This window comes from Hypanus sabinus, chromosome 14 (assembly GCF_030144855.1).
Source record: "Hypanus sabinus isolate sHypSab1 chromosome 14, sHypSab1.hap1, whole genome shotgun sequence".
NCBI lineage: Eukaryota > Metazoa > Chordata > Chondrichthyes > Myliobatiformes > Dasyatidae > Hypanus > Hypanus sabinus.
In genome coordinates, this window is record NC_082719.1 from 415,288 (window position 1) to 434,249 (window position 18,962).

Below are 18,962 nucleotides of genomic sequence, written 5' to 3' on the forward strand. Positions count from 1 at the left end.
TAAATTACCTAAATCTAATTTTTTTTAGATACTTACAAATTAGAAACTTTTTATATAAAGTTTTACCATCCTTCCCTAATTCAACTTTGATAGATTTTTCAGATATGATTTTTACTTTAAATCCCTGTCAGACGAGATTAGTGGCTCTTATTTATAATATGATTATGAAGATACAACCAGAGATATCAGGTAGATTTAAACAGGAATGGGAAAAAGAACTTCAATACAGTATTTCAATGGAAAAATGGGAAAAAATTTTACAAATGGTTAATTCATCTTCTATATGTGCTAAACATGCTTTAATACAATTTAAGGTTGTACATAGAGCTCATATGTCTAAAGATAAGCTTGCTCGGCTTTATTCTCATGTTAATCCTCAATGTGACAGATGTCATTTAGATGTGGCTTCATTGACCCACATGTTTTGGTCATGTCCTACTTTACATAATTATTGGAAGGACATATTTGCTATCATTTCTTCAATTTGGAATATTGATTTACAACCTCATTTTATCACTGCAATTTTTGGTATTCCAAATGAAGATGATAGTCGATTCTCTCCCCCAATTAGACGAATGATTGCCTTTGTAACATTAATGGCCAGGAGATCTATATTACAAAATTGGAAAGAAGTAAATCCTCCTACCACATTTCAATGGTTTTCTCAAACTATTTCTTGCTTAAGTTTAGAAAAAATTAGAAGTACTATTTTTGATTCATCAATTAAATTTGAAGAAACTTGGGGACCGTTCATTCGACACTTTCACATGAATTAATTTGACTTCTTCCAGACCTTTACTCTTATTATTCTTGTTCTGGTATGGAGTTCCGGAGTTTTTTGATACTATCACATACTTATAAACTATTATTGTTGCCCATGTTAGTTTAGGTTTAGTTTTTTTTTATTATTTCCTTAAATATACATTTTTTCTTATATTTTACATTTTTTTCTTTTTCTTTTGATGATTATTTTTACTCTTTTCATGTATAATCAATATAGATTAGATTGATATTGTATGATCCTTTTTCGCTGATAGTTAATAAGATATTGCTATCTTGTTATCAATTCAATTTTAAATCTATTGTATTCATAACATATGTAATATAATATTATGTTTTTTTAAAATTAATAAAAAGATTGAAAAAGAAAAGAAGAAAGGTTTTCTATTGCAAGTTTTTAAAAGCTCGCCAATCCTCTACCTTCCCACTAGCTCTGGCTTCCTTGCATGCCCCCTCTTTTGCTTTTACTTTGGCTCTGACTTCACTTGTTGGCCATGGTAGTGTCCTTCTTCCCTTTGAAAATTTCTTCTTATTTGGAATATATCTGTCTTGCACTTCCCTCATTTTTCGCAGGAACTCCAGCCATTGCTGCTTTGCCAACCTTCCTGCAGATGTCCCTTTCCAGTCAACTTCAGCCAGTTAGTTCCTCTCTCATGCCATTGTAGTTTCCTTTATTCCACTGAAATACTGACACATTGGATTTTATATTTTTCCTCTCAAATTTCAATGTGAACTTGATTATCAGGTTCTTTAACCTTAAGCTCTCTTATCACTTCCAGATCATTGCACAACACCAAATCCAGCACAGCAGATCCCTTAGTGGGCTTAACAACAAGCTGTTTTAAAAAGCCATCCCTTAGACTTTCTACAAATTCTCTCTCTTTAGGTCCAGTACTGGCCTGGTTTTCCCAGTCCACTTTCATGATAAAATCCCCAACGATTATCATGACATTGCCTTTCTGTCACGTCTTTTCTATCTCCTGCTGTAATTTGTAATCCACATCCCGGCTGCTGTTTGGAGGCCTGTATACAAAGGCCGTTAGGGTCCTTTTACCCTTACCATTTCTTAACTCAACCCATAGAGACTCTACACCTTCCAACTCTGTCATCTCTTTCCATTGATTTAATATTATTTCTTATACACAGAACCACATCACCCCCTCTGCCTAACCCACCCTTCTGATACACCGTATATCCTTAGACGTTCAGTTCCTAATGGCAGTCATCCTTTAGCCAAGTTTCAGAGATGGCCACAATCTCATATTTGCCAATATGTAGCTGAATTTCAAGATCTTCCATTTTATTCCTTATCCTGCATGCATTCAAATACAACACTCTTAGTCCAGTATTTGTGGCTTTCTGTTTTAATTGCACCACACCTCTATTGCCCTGTACCTCATGCCACTGGCTTTGATTAAGCCTCATCTCCGTGTTCTTTCTATAATTTCTGTTGCATGCTATCTTTGATTTAGTTCTGTTTTCCCCTTCCTCAGCCCTATCACTCCGATTCCCAAACCCCTGCCAAATCAGCTTAAACTCTCCCTAACAGCTGTACTAAATTTGCCCACTAGGATATTGGACCCCCCCCCCCCCCCACCTTTGGGTTCAGGTGTAACCCGTCCTTTTTGTACAGGTCATACCTCCCTTAGAAGGGGCCCCAACGATCCAGGAATCTGAATCCCTGCCCCCACACCAGTCTCTGAGCCACACATTAATGCACCTGATCATGCTATTCTTGCACTCACTAGCACGTGCCACAGACAGCAACCCTGAGGTTACTACCCTAGAGGTTCTGCCTTTCAGCTTCCTACTTAACTCCCTGAATTCTCTCTTCAGGACTTCCTCCCTTTTTCTACCCATGGCATTGGTACCAACGTGTGCCAAGACTTCTGGCTGTTCACCCTCTCCCTTCAGAATACTCTGCAACCGATATGAAAGAAACAATATGCACAAGAACAAGATTTGTTTTTAAACAAAAGAATCTGTCACACCTTATAAGTATCTAAAGCACTTTAAATTGCACATTGGATCTTATGGTTCAATTTTTATTTTAAGAAACAAATGTTTCCTCAGATCACATAAACTAAAATGTACTTTTGGTTAGGAACTCACATTCATTACCAAACCAATGTTTTGGGTTGTCAGAAAACTAAATCAGATGATCTGCCTAAGAATTGAGAAAAAACAGCTGCAAGTTTACCAGCTTACAGTCACTCTGCAGCACATCAGATATAGAACCATAATGTAATTTACAGCATAATATGAAGAACATCTCAGCATATTCATAGAGTGGTTGTAATAATGCTTACTCTGTCTTTCTTGTGCAGCAGCTGAGGGTTCATGGTTCTAAAAAGCTGAATCAAGCATCTGGCAGACATCATCACATCTAGAAGAGATCACAGTGCCATTAATTTCAAAGTAAATATGCAAAAATATATGTCCGGTCTATGGGTTAAGGTTCTAAATTGGAGAAAGTCCAATTTTGATGGCATCAGAAAGGATCTGGCAAGTGGATTGGGACAGGCTGTCTTCTGGCAAAAGTTTGAAATTTTTAGAGTACAACTGATTGAATTTATTTCTAAACTTTGTTCTTGATAGCCCTATTTTATTTAATTTTTTTTCAAACCTTCCTTGACAGATCAAGCTTTTAGCATATGGAAAAGGAAAGGTATAAAATGTTTTCGTGATCTTTTCTTTGAAGGTACTTCGATGTATTTTGACCAACTTTCCAATAAATTTAAATTACCTAAATCTAATTTTTTTCAGATATTTACAAATCAGAAATTTTTTTACATAAAGTTCTACCATCTTTTCCCAATTCAACTTCAACGGATTTCTCAGATATGATTTTTTACCTTAAATCCTTGTCAGAAGGGATTAGTAGCTTTTATTTATAATATGATTATGAAGATACAACCAGAGATATCTGATAGAATTAAACAACAATGGGAAAAAGAACTTCGATACAATATATCAACAGATAAATGGGAAAAAATGTTACAAATGGTTAATTCTTCTTCTATATGTGCTAAACATGCTTTAATACAATTTAAAATTGTACATAGAGCTTATATGTCTAAAGATAAGCTTGCTCGATTCTATTCTCATATTAACCCTCAATGTGACAGATGTCATTTAGAAGTGGCTTCATTGACCCACATGTTTTGGTCATGTCCCACTTTACATAACTATTGGAGGTCATATTTGTTACCATTTCCTCAATTTGGAATATCGATTTACAACCTCATTTTATTACTGCAATTTTTGGTATACCAAATGAGGATGGTAATCAGTTTTCCCCTTCAATTAGACGAATGATTGCTTTTGTAACATTAATGGCCAGAAGGTCTATATTACAAAATTGGAAAGAAGTAAATCCTCCTACCACGTCTCAGTGGCTTTTTCAAACTATTTCTTATCTGAGTTTGGAAAAAATTAGAAGCACTATTTTTGACTCATCAATTAAATTTGAAGAAACTTGGGGACCGTTCATTCGACATTTTCATATGAATTAATTTGGCTTTTTCAGACCTTCTCTCTGCTTATTCTTGTTCAGGTATGGAGTTCCGGAGTTCTTTGACACTATCATATACTTATAAACTGTTATTATTGCCCATGTTAGTTTAGTTTAGTGTTTTTTTTCATATATATTCTCTTTTATATATTTTCAAATTTTTTTTTCTTTTTCTTTTGACGATTATTTTTGTTTTTTTCATATATAATTATATAGACTTGATTGATTAATGTACTTTTTTTTGTTGATGTTCAATAGGATATTATTATCTTATTATTAATGTAATTTCAAGTCTATTGTATTCATAACCTATTCATTATTATGTTATGTTTTTTTTATTTATATGAAACTCAATAAAAAGATTGAAAAAGAAAGAAAGAATTTATTTCTTACATCTTTCACATACATGAAGAGTAAAAATCTTTACGTTACGTCTCTGACTGAATGTGCAATATGCAAATTATAGTAATTTGTAATAAATAGTATGTACAACAGGTCCATATAACAGAAATACAATTGTATCAGCATGAGTTAATCAGTCTGATGGCCTGGTGGAAGAAACTGTACTGGAGCCTGTAGGTCCTGGCATTTATGCTACGGTACTGCTTCCCAGATGGTAGCAGCTGGAACAGTTTGAGGTTGGGGTGACTTAAGTCCCCAATAATCCTTTGGGCCCTTTTTACGCACCTGTCGCTGTAAATGTCCTGAATAGTGGGAAGTTCACATCCTCAGATGCGCTGGGCTGTCCGCATCACTCTCTGCAGAGTCCTGTGATTGAGTGAAGTACAGTTCCCATACCAGGCAGTGATGCAGCCAGTCAGGATGCTCTCAATTGTGCCCCTGTAGAAAGTCGTTAAGATTTGGGGACTCATGCCAAACTTCTTCAACCGTCTTGAGGTCAAAGAGGCGCTGTTGTGCTCTTTTCACCACACAGCCAAGTGAGGTCCTCAGTGATGTGTATACCGAGGACACTTAAAACTGTTCACCCTCTCAACCCCAGATCCATTGACGTCAATAGGGGTTAGCCTGTCTCCATTCCTCCTATAGTTCACAACCAGCTCCTTTGTTTTTGCAACACTGAGGGAGAGGTTGTTTTCTTGACACCAACATGTCAGGGTGATGACTTCTCTATAGGCTGCCTCGTTATTATTTGAGATTAGGTCAATCAATGTCGTATCATCTGCAAATTTAATTAGTAGATTGGAGCTGTGGGTGATGACACAGTCATGGGTATACAAAGAATAAAGGAGGGGGCTTAGGACACAGTCCTGAGGGGCAACTGTGTTGAGGGTCAGAGGTGAGGGAGCCCACTCTTACCACCTGCCGGCGATCTGACAGGAAGTCGGGGATCCAGCTGCACAAGGCAGGATGAAGGCTGGGGTCTCTGAGCTTCTTGTCAAGTCTGGGGGAATTGTGGTGTTGAATGCTGAACTGGAGTCCAAAAACAGCATTCTCACATAAGCATCCCTTTTTTCCATGTGTGTAAGGATGGTGTGTGGAGCTGTGGCTATTGCGTCATCTGTCAATCGGTTGTGTCAGTAGGCAAATTGTTGGGGATCTAGTGTGGGTGGTAGCATGCTGCAGATGTAGTCTTTGACAAGCCTCTCAATAGGACGCCAGTCATTCAGACATGTTACCTTGGTCTTTTTAGGTACAGGGACAATGGTGGATGTTTTGAAGCAGGAGGGCACTCTACACTGAGAGAGGAAGAGTTTAAAAATGTTTGCAAATGCACCAGCCAGTTGTGCTGCGCACATCCTGAGTACCCGTCCTGGGATGCTGACCGGTACTGCAGAGCCTTGTGGCTGTCCACTCGTTGGAAACACCTGTGTACTTCAGCCCCAGAGATGACCAAGGTACAGATCGCATCAGCAGCTCTCCTTGGGACATCGAACTGAGTGTAAAAAAGATTTAGCTCATCTGGGAGTGACAGCGATATTGGGAGCACCACTGCATTTAGCTTTGAAGTGTGAAGGCCATGTCGTAAACTGTGTGTGCTGTTGGTGAAGAGTTGTGTCTGGATCTTGTCTCTGTATGGACGTTCCGCTGCCTTGATGATTTTGCGTAGATTGAAGCTGCATTTCTTGAGCTCCTGGTGGCTACCGGCAGTGAAAACTCTGTCTCTTGCGGTGAGTGCAGCGTGTAAGGTTTCTGGTTTAGATAGACCCTGACCAACTTTTGGGGGACACTGTCCTCAATGAACTTCTGGGTGAAGCTTGTTTGTGCCTGTCAGTATAAAAGATAAGGTAACGGTGTAGGGAACTTGGTTTTCAAGATATTGAGGACCTGGTTAAGGGAAAAAAAAGGTTCATTGCAGGTATGGGCAGGTTGGAAAAAAATGAGGTGCTCATAGAGCACAAGAAGTTCAAGAGAATACTTAAGAAAGAAATGAGGGGAGGGCTAAAAGAAGCCATGAGGTTGCCTTAGCAGACAAGATGAAGGACAGTCCCAAAGGATTCTACAGGTATGTCAAGAGCAACAGGATTACAATGGACAAAACTGGTCGTCTGGCAGAGCAGAATGGAACATTCTGCTCCACAAATGCTCGTTTATAAATTAAAGGTCATTTAAGTTGTATAAGACATTGGTAAGGCTTAATTTGGAGTACTGTGTGCAACTTTGGTCATCTACCTACAGGAAATAAGTAAATAAGATTGAAAAAAGTACAGAGGAAATTTACAAGGAAATTACAAGACTGGAGGACCTGAGTTATAAGGAAAGATTAAATAGGTTAGGACTTTATTCCTTAGAACGTAGAAGACTAAGAGGAGATTTTGTAGAGGTATAAAAATTATAAAGAGTATAGATAGGGTAAATGCAAGAAGGCTTTTTCCACTGAGGCTGGGTGGGGCTACATCTACAGGTCATAGTTTAAGAATAAAAGGTGAGAAGTTTAAGGAGAACATGAGGCAAAGCTTCTTCACTCAGAGTTGTGAGAGTGTGGAATGAGCTGCCAACACAAGTGGAACACACGAGCTCAATTTCAATGTTTTAAGAGAAATGTGGATACGTATATGGATGGAAGGAGTATGGAGGGTTATGATCCTGGTGCAAGTCAATGGGAGTAGACAGTTTAAATGGCTCAGCACAAACTAGATGGAACGAAGGGCCTGTTTCTGTGCTGACAAATTCATGTTCTCTGCAAATGGCATTTGTTCCAACATAACTATTTAAATATGGACTCTTTCTATATATAGTAAAAGTCTGATCGTTTCATTCACTTGGTTTTCTCCCTTGCTGTCCCTTTAAACACACCAAGTTCACTGGAGAATTTATAGTATCAAAAATGTGGCCACAAACCAAGCTATTGCACCAGTTTTCCAAATATATCACTCATATGTATGGGTTGCACGCAAGTTAGGTATACTTAAGCTGGGGACAACTCATACCAGGTAAATATGTCTGCAAATTCTGGTGTTAGTAAAAATATGGCAATCTAGATATTTCCATCAGAGATGCCCTGCTCCTACACCGACTGTGCTGATGAAATCATTGCTGATGAACTTAACACTGAAATCATCAACAGCATGGATTAGTTTTGCAACAGACTCAGCAAAAAATGGCTGATACTGTAAACAAGTTCCACACTAATGAGCTTACAAAAAACAGATAGGTTCAAGGTTTATGCAAGTGTTTAAAGCTGTCTAATAAGTGATTATTACAGTTGAACAGCTTACCTAATTTTGAAAAATTTATTTTGCAAGCGTGAAGACTCATCCCTCAAATGTGGGACAATATTAGAAAGAGCAGAAAGATGTTTAGAGGCTCCTTACCGACTAATATAAAAGTGGATCAATACTACATAAACAAACAATACCATTCCTATTCTGATAACGAAAAGGTCCTTCATTGCTAAAGTAGTAAGAATAATCTCTGGTAATGGATTACTTTCCTTTCTTTTACTACTGAAAGTTTTATTTTCAGTCTTCATTAGAAAAGAACAAAAAAAAAATTACCAGATGAACAGAAATTAATTTCCATAGCTATGAATTTGATTCTAGATAAACTCAGGCATTATTATGAAACATCAATTTTCTGAGACTGGAGATTTGTACTGAATATTTCACTGATTATAATAAACAAACTCAAAAAAGCAGTAAACAGTGTTCAACGCAAGTACAACTTCGCAAGAAAATCGCAATTGCACCATTTACGAGAGTTGATGACAACAAATGCATTTTAAAAGAATTATTTTAAATGCTTAACTCTAGTCACTTACTTTTATCTTTGTGGGTTTTGTATTGAGCAAGGTCCTGGAGAAGATCTTCAGTTATGGCAAGTGGACAGCGTGCACTCACTTCTTTGATGGTATTAATCCTGTTTGAGAAAAGATCTGCTTTACGATGTCCCACTGACTTGCAGCTTTTGTTTTAAATCGAGGTCATATGGAGTGCCTGTTGGTCTACAATATCATCAGATCTTTGTGATCTTCAGAATTTTGCTTACAAATACTGATAGATACAATTACGTATATTCTCCACAATCAGGCCCTGGTCTGCTCTGACTGTCAAAGAAAAAATTAATTCTCACCTGAACAAGCAAGGCTTAACATAAAGATATAATAAATTGGCATGGTTTGATATAGCAAGTGAGATTCAAGACAGGAAATTACCATCTTCACCATGAGACAGTCTAACCATCAACACTTTATCAATTTGGTTGCCCCTGAATTATTTTACTGCATAGATTTATAATAAGATTTTTTTGAAAAGATGCTGCTGCTTTTATCTTGTAAGCAACATTGTCTTGTTAGGGTTTCTGTTGGCCTAAAGTGGCCCATTAATGGGCAGGCAGAATCCTTAAGCCTGGGTGGACTAAGGAGCTCAGCTAACATCCAGATGTCCGTGGGACTGCCAGCAGAAATTCCTGACTGATTCTTTTCCTCTATCTCGCAGGTAAACCAGAAGCAAACTATGATGCTCCTAGTGTGCTTTCAGGATAGTCCAGATGACAACCTGAGATCAAATCTAGGACCTACTGACAGGCATGAATCAGTTTTACCTCACTGTCAATAAGTAAAATCTATTGTTATTTTAGTATAAAGTTTACACCAAAGTGAAGCTAACTGCATTGCATATTGACCTGAAGAATTGAAAACTTAACATTAGCTGTACATACCCAACCGTCATAACTTCACCAGAATTTCTGTCAGTGACAAAGTTGTTTGCTATCGTCATCACTAATGTTTGAATAATCTAGAAAATAGAACACAAGATTTCATTAATGTTTTTGATTAGTTATACTCACAAGTATTGATTTAATGATGCATGTTCTCCACCAATCAGGACATATAAAAACAGGCAAAACCTGCTAAGAGCAAATAACATCCCTCAGGCAATGACCATCTTCAACAACTGAGGGTCTAAGCAACAGCTTTTGATATTCAATAATGTTACATCTGCCACATCAGGAAGCAGCAGCTTTAGGGAGATCACTGACCAGAAGCTCAACTGGATCAGCAACATGAACGTCATGTTTACAAGTGCAGGCCAGAAGCTAGGTATTCTGCAAGAATTCTCATTCTCTCTTTTTCCAAGATTGTTTAATGTCATTTCCAGTACGCAAGTGTGAAGGAGAATGAAATACTATGTATTCAGGCTAATTGGGCTATTGCTTAATTGGGGCAGCCATTTATTTGAAACAAAAACTAAAATGAGACAATATCTGGGATTCCCTTTGTTTGTTTGGGACACTATACCACTTAACTGGGGCAGGAGACTGTTACTAGCGTTAGACACATGTACTTGCTTGGCCATTAGACCCTACACTGTGCTTAAAGTGATCGGTTTTTAAAACAGAGTCAGTTGCATGTGATTGTGTTAAAAAGTAGTGATTTTTGTCACTGATAGCTGTCAAGGAATAAGCAGCAAAATAATTCGGAGCAGTTTTGTTCACTGTGGTTTCAAACATTCAGGGTTGGAGATGTCAGAAACAGCCAGGAGTGAAAAATGAAACAATTTCATTGCTTCAACAAGTTAGAAATTACAAAGGTATTGACAATCATCTTGAATGTTACAATGAAATTGAAGGTTTGGAGTACGAAATCATGAAGGCAATCTATTATCTGCACTAGGTGTCTGCGCTGATTTTGTTCATTTATACTCAATCAAAAGAACACAACAAATGAATTCCTCTCTCAATAAGAAATAAAAACAGCTTTATAGTCCTGTAGAGATTTTGGTGGTGTTCAAATTTGTTCTGTATTTCATTTAAATACATAAATTGTTACTCAGTTTATCTGAGTAGTTTTATCTTTTTTATACCTTTTAACTATTTCCATGAAACTCTGACCAACTGGAGCGCAGCACACAAAAAAAACACAATTAAGAAAAAGAAGTACTACACTTTGTGAAGACAAACCAGGGTACAACTTACATAGTGAATGGCAGGGCACTGAGATCTGGGAATACAGATCCATAATTCCCTGAAAAAAGTTGCATCACAGGTAGGTACAATTGTAAAGAGAGCTTTTGGCACATTGGCCTTTATAATTCAGACTACTGGGTACAGGAGATGGGATGTTATGTTGAAGCATATAAGATGTTGGTGATGCTGAATTTGGAGAATTACGTGCAGTTCCAGTTATCTACCTACAGGAAAGATATCAATAGTCTTACAAGAGTGCAGGGAAAATTTTACAAGGATGCTGCTGGGACTTAAGGACCTGAGTTATACAGAAAGGTTGAATAAGTTAGGAGTTTGGCATCGAAGAATGAGGGGAGATTTTATAAAAGTATACAAAATCATATAGGCTATAGATAGGTGAAATATATCCAAGCCTTTTCTCCCAGAGGCTGGGTGAGAACTAAACTAGAGATTGTAGATTTAGGGTGAAGCATGAAATATTTAAGGGAAACCTGAGAAGGGAATTTCTTTCCTTAATGTGGTGTTAATCTGGAACAAGCTGCCAGTGGAAGTGGCAGATGCAGGTTCAATTGCAACATTTAAGAGAAGTTTGGAAAGGTACATGGATGAGAGGGGTATGGAGGGCAATGAATGGGGTTTTGGTAGAGGAGACTAGGCAGAAAATCAGGTCAACACAAACTGAATGAGAAAGGGCCAAGCAAAAAGTAGTAAGGTGAAAAGTAAAAGTGGCAGGCAGGCAAATCCAGGGCAAAAAGCAAAAAGGGCCACTTTTCAACATAATTGTATATGGGCTAAGAGTGTTGTAAAAACAAGCCTGAAGGCTTTGTGTGTCAATGCGAGGAGCATTCGTAACAAGGTGGATGAATTGAATGTACAGATAGTTATTAATGAATATGATATAGTTGGGATCATAGAGACATGGCTCCAGGGTGACCAAGGATGGGAGCTCAACATCCAGGGATATTCAATATTCAGGAGAGATAGACAGGAAAGAAAAGGAGGTGGGGTAGCATTGCTGGTTAGAGAGCAGATTAACGCAATAGAAAGGAAGGACATTAGCCTGGAGAATGTGGAATCGATATGGGTAGAGCTGCATAACACTAAGGGGCAGAAAACGCTGGTGGGAGTTGTGTACAGGCCACCTAACAGTAGTTGTGAGGTTGGGGATGGCATTAAACAAGAAATTAAAAATGCGTGCAATAAAGGAACAGTAGTTATAATGGGCGACTTCAATCTACATGTAGATTGGGTGAACCAAATTGGTAAGGGTGCTGAGGAAGAGGATTTCTTGGAATGTATGCGGGATAGTTTTCTGAACCAACATGTCGAGGAACCAACCAGAGAGCAGGCCATTCTAGATTGGGTATTGAGCAATGAGGAAGGGTTAGTTAGCAATCTTGTCGTGCAAGGCCCCTTAGGCAAGAGTGACCATAATATGGTGGAATTCTTCATTAAGATGGAGAGTGACATAGTTAATTCAGAAACAAAGGATCTGAACTTAAAGAAGGGTAACTTTGAAGGTACGAGACGTGAAGTAGCTCAGATAGACTGTCAAATGATACTTAAAGGGTTGACGGTGGATATGCAATGGCAAGCATTTAAAGATCACATGGATGAACTACAACAATTCTTCATCCCAGTTTGGCAAAAGAATAAACCAGGGAAGGTAGTGCACCCGTGGCTGACAAGGGAAATTAGGGATAGTATCCAGTCCAAAGAAGAAGCATATAAATTAGCAAAAAAAAAGCGGCACACCTGAGGACTGGGAGTAACTCAGAGTCCAGCAGAGGAGGACAAAGGGCTTAATTAGGAAAGGGAAAAAAGATTATGAGAGAAAGCTGGCAGAGAACATAAAAACTGACTGTAAAAGCTTTTATAGATATGTGAAAAGAAAAAGTTTGGTCAAGACAAATGTAGGTCCCTTTACAGTCAGGAACAGGTAAATTGATCATAGGGAACAAAGACATAGCAGACCAATTGAATAACTACTTTGGTTCTGTCTTCACTAAGGAGGACATAAATAATCTTCCGGAAATAGTAAGGGACCGAGGGTCTAGTGTGATGGAGGAACTGAGGGAAATACATATTAGTAGGGAAGTGGTATTAGGTAAATTGAAGGGATTAAAGGCAGATAAATCCACAGGGCCAGATGGTCTGCATCCCAGAGTGCTTAAGGAAGAAGCCCAAGAAATAGTGGATGCATTAGTGATAATTTTTTAAAACTCCTTAGATTCTGGATTAGTTCCTGAGGATTGGAGGGTGGCTAATGTAACCCCACTTTTTAAAAAAGGAGGGAGGAAAAAACCGGGGAATTATAGACTGGTGATTCTGACATCGATGGTGGGGAAAATGCTAGAGTCAGTTATCAAAGATGTGATAACAACACATTTGGAAAGAAGTGAAATCATCGGACAACGTCAGCATGGATTTGTGAAAGGAAAATCAAGTCTGACGAATCTTATAGAATTTTTTGAAGATGTAACTAGTAGAGCGGATAGGGGAGAGCCAGTGGATGTGGTATATTTAGATTTTCAAGAGGCTTTTGACAAGGTCCCACACAGGAGATTAGTGTGCAAACTTAAAGCACACGGTATTGGGGGTATGGTATTGTTGTGGATAGAGAATTGGTTGGCAGACAGGAAGCAAAGAGTGGGAGTAAACGGGACCTTTTCAGAATGGCAGGCAGTGACTAGTGGGGTACTGCAAGGCTCAGTGCTGGGACCCCAGTTGTTTACAACATATATTAATGATTTAGACGAGGGAATTAAATGCAGCATCTCCAAGTTTGCAGATGACATGAAGCTGGACGGCGGTGTTATCTGTGAGGAGGATGCTAAGAGGATGCAGGGTGACTTGGATAGGTTAGGTGAGTGGGCAAATTCATGGCTGATGCAATTTAATGTGGATAAATGTGAGGTTATCCACTTTGATTGCAAGAACAGGAAAACAGATTATTATCTGAACGGTGGCTGATTAGGAAAAGGGGAGATGCAATGAGACCTGGGTGTTATTGTACACCAGTCATTGAAGGTGGGCATGCAGGTACAGCAGGCAGTGAAAAAGGCAAATGGTATGTTGGCATTCATAGCAAAAGGATTTGAGTACAGGAGCAGGGAGGTTCTACTGCAGTTGTACAAGGCCTTGGTGAGACCACACCTAGAGTATTGTGTGCAGTTTTGGTCCCCTAGTCTGAGGAAAGACATTCTTGTCATAGAGGGAGTACAGAGAAGGTTCACCAGATTGATTCCTGGGATAGCAGGGCTTTCATATGAAGAAAGACTGGATCAACTAGGCTTATACTCACTGGAACTTAGAAGATTGAGGGGGGGATCTTATTGAAACATATAAAATTCTAAAGGGATTGGACAGGCTAGATGTAGGAAGATTGTTTCCGATGTTGGGGAAGTCCAGAACGAGGGGTCACAGTTTAAGGATAAAGGGGAAGCCTTTTAGGACCGAGATGAGGAAAAACTCCTTCACACAGAGAGTGGTGAATCTGTGGAATTCTCTGCCACAGGAAACAGTTAAGGCCAGTTCATTGGCTATATTTAAGAGGAAGTTAGATATGGCCCTTGTGGCTAAAGGGATCGGAGGCATGGAGAGAAAGCAGGTACAGGGTTCTGAATGGCAGTGGAGGCTCGAAGGGCCGAACGGTCTACTCCTGCACCTATTTTCTATGTTTCTGTGCTCTATGATTCCAAGTAAAATTCTTGGACTAAGAAATTTGATTGAGAAAATGCAGCAGTTATGTGCTTATAGTATGCCTTTCAAAATACACTTGAGAAATCGCTTCAGATCAGACATCACCAAAAAACAAACCACAGCCACACTCACTGTGTAATCAATCTGAATCATGAGCAATGATGTACAAATGCAAATCATTCCATCTTTTGGGCTTGGGTGCAAAGTACAAAGTTTCCTTCTGAGCACAAGAAGTCATGAATATGATGGCTGCAGAAAATGAGTTTGTTAGACACAGCTGCAAACAATGGGCAAATGCAATGTCAATATGATTTAATTACAATTGTCTATTCTATTGTGATGCATTTTGAGACATCCAACTTCAAAAGACGGCTGAATCTAAATGGCATAAAGGAAACCTGCCTTTGTAAATGACAGTTCTGAATATATAATTGATGAAGTCATGCCAAAGCTGTATCAGCCCCTTCAGGGTACTGCTGGAGTACATTTTACAGCATCACAATCAAGGAAGATTGCCAAAGACTTAGTACACAGGATGTTTATCTGGATAATTCCGGAAGTGATAGATCTCAGACTACACAAAACATTTCAACACAGGACAAGCCACTTGGCCCATGAAATTCTGCCAATCTTGATGCTATTTTATGTTAAACGTCCCTCCTATGTATTATCCATATCACCACCCTTTCCATTCATCTTCATTTGCCTTTTACTCCACCAAACTACCTGGTTCCGTTACTACCCAAAGTAACTATTCCAGGCAGCTAACACTCCCTGCCATTAAAAAAATGGTCCCTCTTATTACATATAAACATGTTTCCACCCCCCCCCCCCCACCAACATAAAAGGCATTGCTATCCTGAGAAAATGTTTCTGATTATCTACCCCATTTATAAAAAAACCTCTATTGGGTCTTCCCTTTGCCTCCAGTGCTCTAGGGAGAACAACCCAAGTTTGCCTAACCTTTCCCTATAGCTTATATCCTCTAATCCAGACAGTATGTTCGTAAACCTCTTCTGCACTTCTCCATAGCATTCCAAAAAATGGGTCAACCAGCATGCATACAACACTCGAAGTACTGACTAAAGGTTTATATAGCTGCAGCATGAATTCCTTACTCTAATACTCACCATCCCTACCAATGAAGGCAAACATGCCATGTGCCTTCTTTACTACCTTATCCACTTTCAGTGAACTATGGAACTGGATCCCCACAGTCTCTCAATACCACAATTCCAAAGGGGTCTACCATTACTGGTATACTTTCTCCATTCATTTGACCTCCTGAAGTACCTCATCTCACACCTGCCCAGATTAAACTCCAACTGCTACTTCTTTGCCCAAATCTAAAACTGATCTTGTTCCACTGTATTCTTTCATAGTCCTTTACACTGTCCACAACTCTGCCAATATTGGGGTCATCCGCACACTTGCTAATTTACCCCTCTACATTTGATTTAAGTCATAGTACAGTACAGAAACAGGCCCTTTGGCCCATTTAGGCTGTGTTGAACTGTTATTCTGCTCTTGGACCACTGTCCTCCATTCCCCTCCCATCCAGTGCTGTACTTATCCAAACTCTTCTTAAACACTGCAATCAAAACTGTGTCCACCACCTACGCTGGCAGCTTACTCTACCCTCTCACTACCCTGAGTGAAGCTCTCCCTGGTTCCCTTAAGAATTTCACCTTTCACACTTAAACTACAACTTCTAGTTTACTCTCACTCCAGCTCAGTGGAAAAAGCCTGATTGCATTTATCCTATCTATACACCTCGTAATTTTATATACCTCACTAAGACCAAGAAAGTAGAACCGATCACTCCAGTTCTCAGATTGTAACACTGGCTTCCTGTCCATCAGAGGACTGACTTTAAAATATTATTACTGGTCTATAAAGTACTGAATAGTCTAGGGCCAAAATACATCTCCAATCTCTTGCTGCATTATGAACCTTCCCGAGCTCTCAGGTTGTCTAGGGTGGATCTGCATATGGTCCCCAGGGTCTAAACATGCTGAAGCAGCTTTTAGTTAGTATGCTCCACATATCTCAAATAATCTTCCAGAGGATTTGAAGTCTGTCCCAACTTTAAGTGCTTTTAAATTGAGGCTTAAAACTTTTTCACGGCAGCTTTTAATTAGAATCTCTTGTACTGTAACTTCTATTTCTTTATTTTTATGTGTGATTTTATTCTCTTAATATTGCCTAAATTTGATGCTTGATTTTTATATCTTGTTTCATGTAAAGCACTTTGAATTGCCTTATGTTTGAAAAGTGCTAAACAAATAAACTTGCTTTGCCTTGCCTTTATCAAATTGTCGCTCATTCTCCTGTGCTCCAGGGAATAATGTCCTAACCTATTCTACCCTTCCCTATAACTCAAGTCCTCAAGCCTCAGCAACATCCTTGTAATTGAATATATATCACAATTAAAGTTTCCAATGCTAATCTTTGCAGAACACCGCTAGTCACAGACCTCCAGCCAGAATAACCCCTACATTGTCTTCTATAGGCAAACCAGTTCTGAATCCAAACCTGCAATTCACCCTGGATCCCATACATCTTTATCTTTGAAATCAACCTACCATGAGAAACCTCTGTAACACTTGCCCAACAGGCTGGTATATGTCTAGGGGAAAAGGAGATCCAACCACACACCAACCCCACCTCCCGTACACGCAGGTGCTGTGAGAATCGAGTTTATGCCTCGCGCCCGCCCACAGTATCAAACCCACAACAAATACCGTTATGAAATACACTTTAAAGAGTTTACTAAAATTAACAGAGTATTAGGCAATACAATATATATGCAAGGGAAAAAAAACAAAACGGCGCCAACTTATCAAAGTTCAGTCAGTTTAGTGCACATCGTTGGAGCTCAACCATCAATCATCCGATCCCTCGTCGCTTGCCTCTGACCTCCACGTCTTCGCACCTAGGACCACGCCCGGTGGTCTTCCGAGCAGTGCAGCGCAAGTCCACCTTCCTCGGCGTCTTCCTCCCGACTCTCCACCAAAAGCCCGTGAAAAACCCCTCCCCCAAGTTCCCAGCCTCACAAGACAAAATAACATTCCCCATTGGTTAACAAATGAATACAATTACCATATCAACAAGTATAAAGCAAAACAACTGTGAGAGAAACACTTATCAGACAAAGAAGCATTCCTACTCTTAACAAACCAAAAAAAAAACCATTTTGAGTAGCATACACAGGACACTGTACACCTCAAATACCCTTACTGGTCCATATAGTTAACACCCATTGCCCTCACTTCATCAACCTCATCATCTTCTCAAAAAATGCAATCAAGTTTGTTAGGCATGACTTGCTCTGCACAAAGCTATGCTATCTGACCCTAAGCAGGCCTTGCTATCCAAGTGTACACAAGTCCTAAGCCCCAGTATCCTCTCCAATATCTTCCTTACCATCAACGTGAGGCTCACTGGCTTATAACTACCTGGATTATCCCCATTTCCTTTCTTGAACAAAGGCACATTTCTTACTCTACAATCCTCTGGGACCTCACCTTTTGACACAAAGAACCTTGTCAAAGCCCCCCAGAATCTCATCATTCACTTCCTTCAATATTCTGGGATATATGGCATCAGGGCCCTGGAGTCTTAACCACTTTAATGTTTTTGAGAAGACCAGCAATACCTCCTCAGTCTCAGATTGTTCCAGCATATTAGTATGTCCCACTCTGCTTTCACTATTCTCCAAATCCTTCTCCTTGGTAAATACTGCCAGAAAGTACTCATTTAAATATCTCAGCCACTTGCTTTGACTACAAACACAAATTCCCTCCTTCATCCGTCAGTGGACCTACCTTTTCCTTATTATCCTCTTTTCTTAATACAAGTATAAAATGCCTTTGGATTCTCCTCGATCCACTTTACCAAACATTTCATGGCTCCTTTTGGCCTTCTCAATCACTTACTTTCCTGCTTCTTTATATTCTACAAGGGCCCAGTCTGATTTTACATTTCTAAGTCTAATTTAGATTTCCTTTCCCTTCCTGACTAAGTTTAGGGCCTCTCTGGTCATCCAAGGATCCCTGAACTTACTATGCTGTCCTTACTCCTTACTGGAACATTCCAATCCTGAAATCTGATCAGTTGTCTTTAAGAAACTCCCAAGTGTCAGATATGGATTTAATCTGACAGCAGCTGCTCCCAATTAGCACTTAATTTGCCTTCCCATAATTTATTTCCATTCCAGAAGCTCCAATCTTATTCTTACTCAAAACTACCTTAAAGCATAATGAGCTGTCGTAAATGTTGCCTATCTGGCCAGGCTCATTTCCCAGAACCAGGTCCAGTATGTTCTCTCTAGCTGGACTCACTACTGTTTCAAAGAGCCCTCTTGGATGCACTGAAGAAATCCCATCTCATCTAAGTCCCTTGTATTAAGGAAGTTTAAGAAAGCATCTTTTATTTCATAAGAGTCAGTTATTGCTATTCTGGAGCAAACACCACACAGACAAAAGTGTATTGCTCAAGTACATTCACCATGCATGTACACACCAAAATAAACCATGGAATAAAGCAGTTGAACATACTTATTGCACGTTAAATATTCATAAAAATAGTTAAGCAGAGA

The 18,962-nt window shown here is 39.1% G+C and overlaps 1 protein-coding gene across 3 annotated transcripts in view; it reads right to left on the bottom strand.

Moving 5' to 3' along the window:
* sdad1 (SDA1 domain containing 1) overlaps nt 1–18,962 on the bottom strand; it is a 97,694-nt gene that overhangs the window by 30,504 nt on the left and 48,228 nt on the right. For all 3 annotated transcript variants that reach the window (XM_059988672.1, XM_059988671.1, XM_059988670.1), the window contains 3 exons: nt 9,413–9,489; nt 8,514–8,611; nt 3,090–3,166 (listed from right to left, as the gene is read on the bottom strand). In XM_059988672.1, coding sequence (XP_059844655.1) covers nt 3,090–3,166; nt 8,514–8,611; nt 9,413–9,489 — 252 coding nt within the window. The remainder of the gene's footprint in view (nt 1–3,089; nt 3,167–8,513; nt 8,612–9,412; nt 9,490–18,962) is intronic.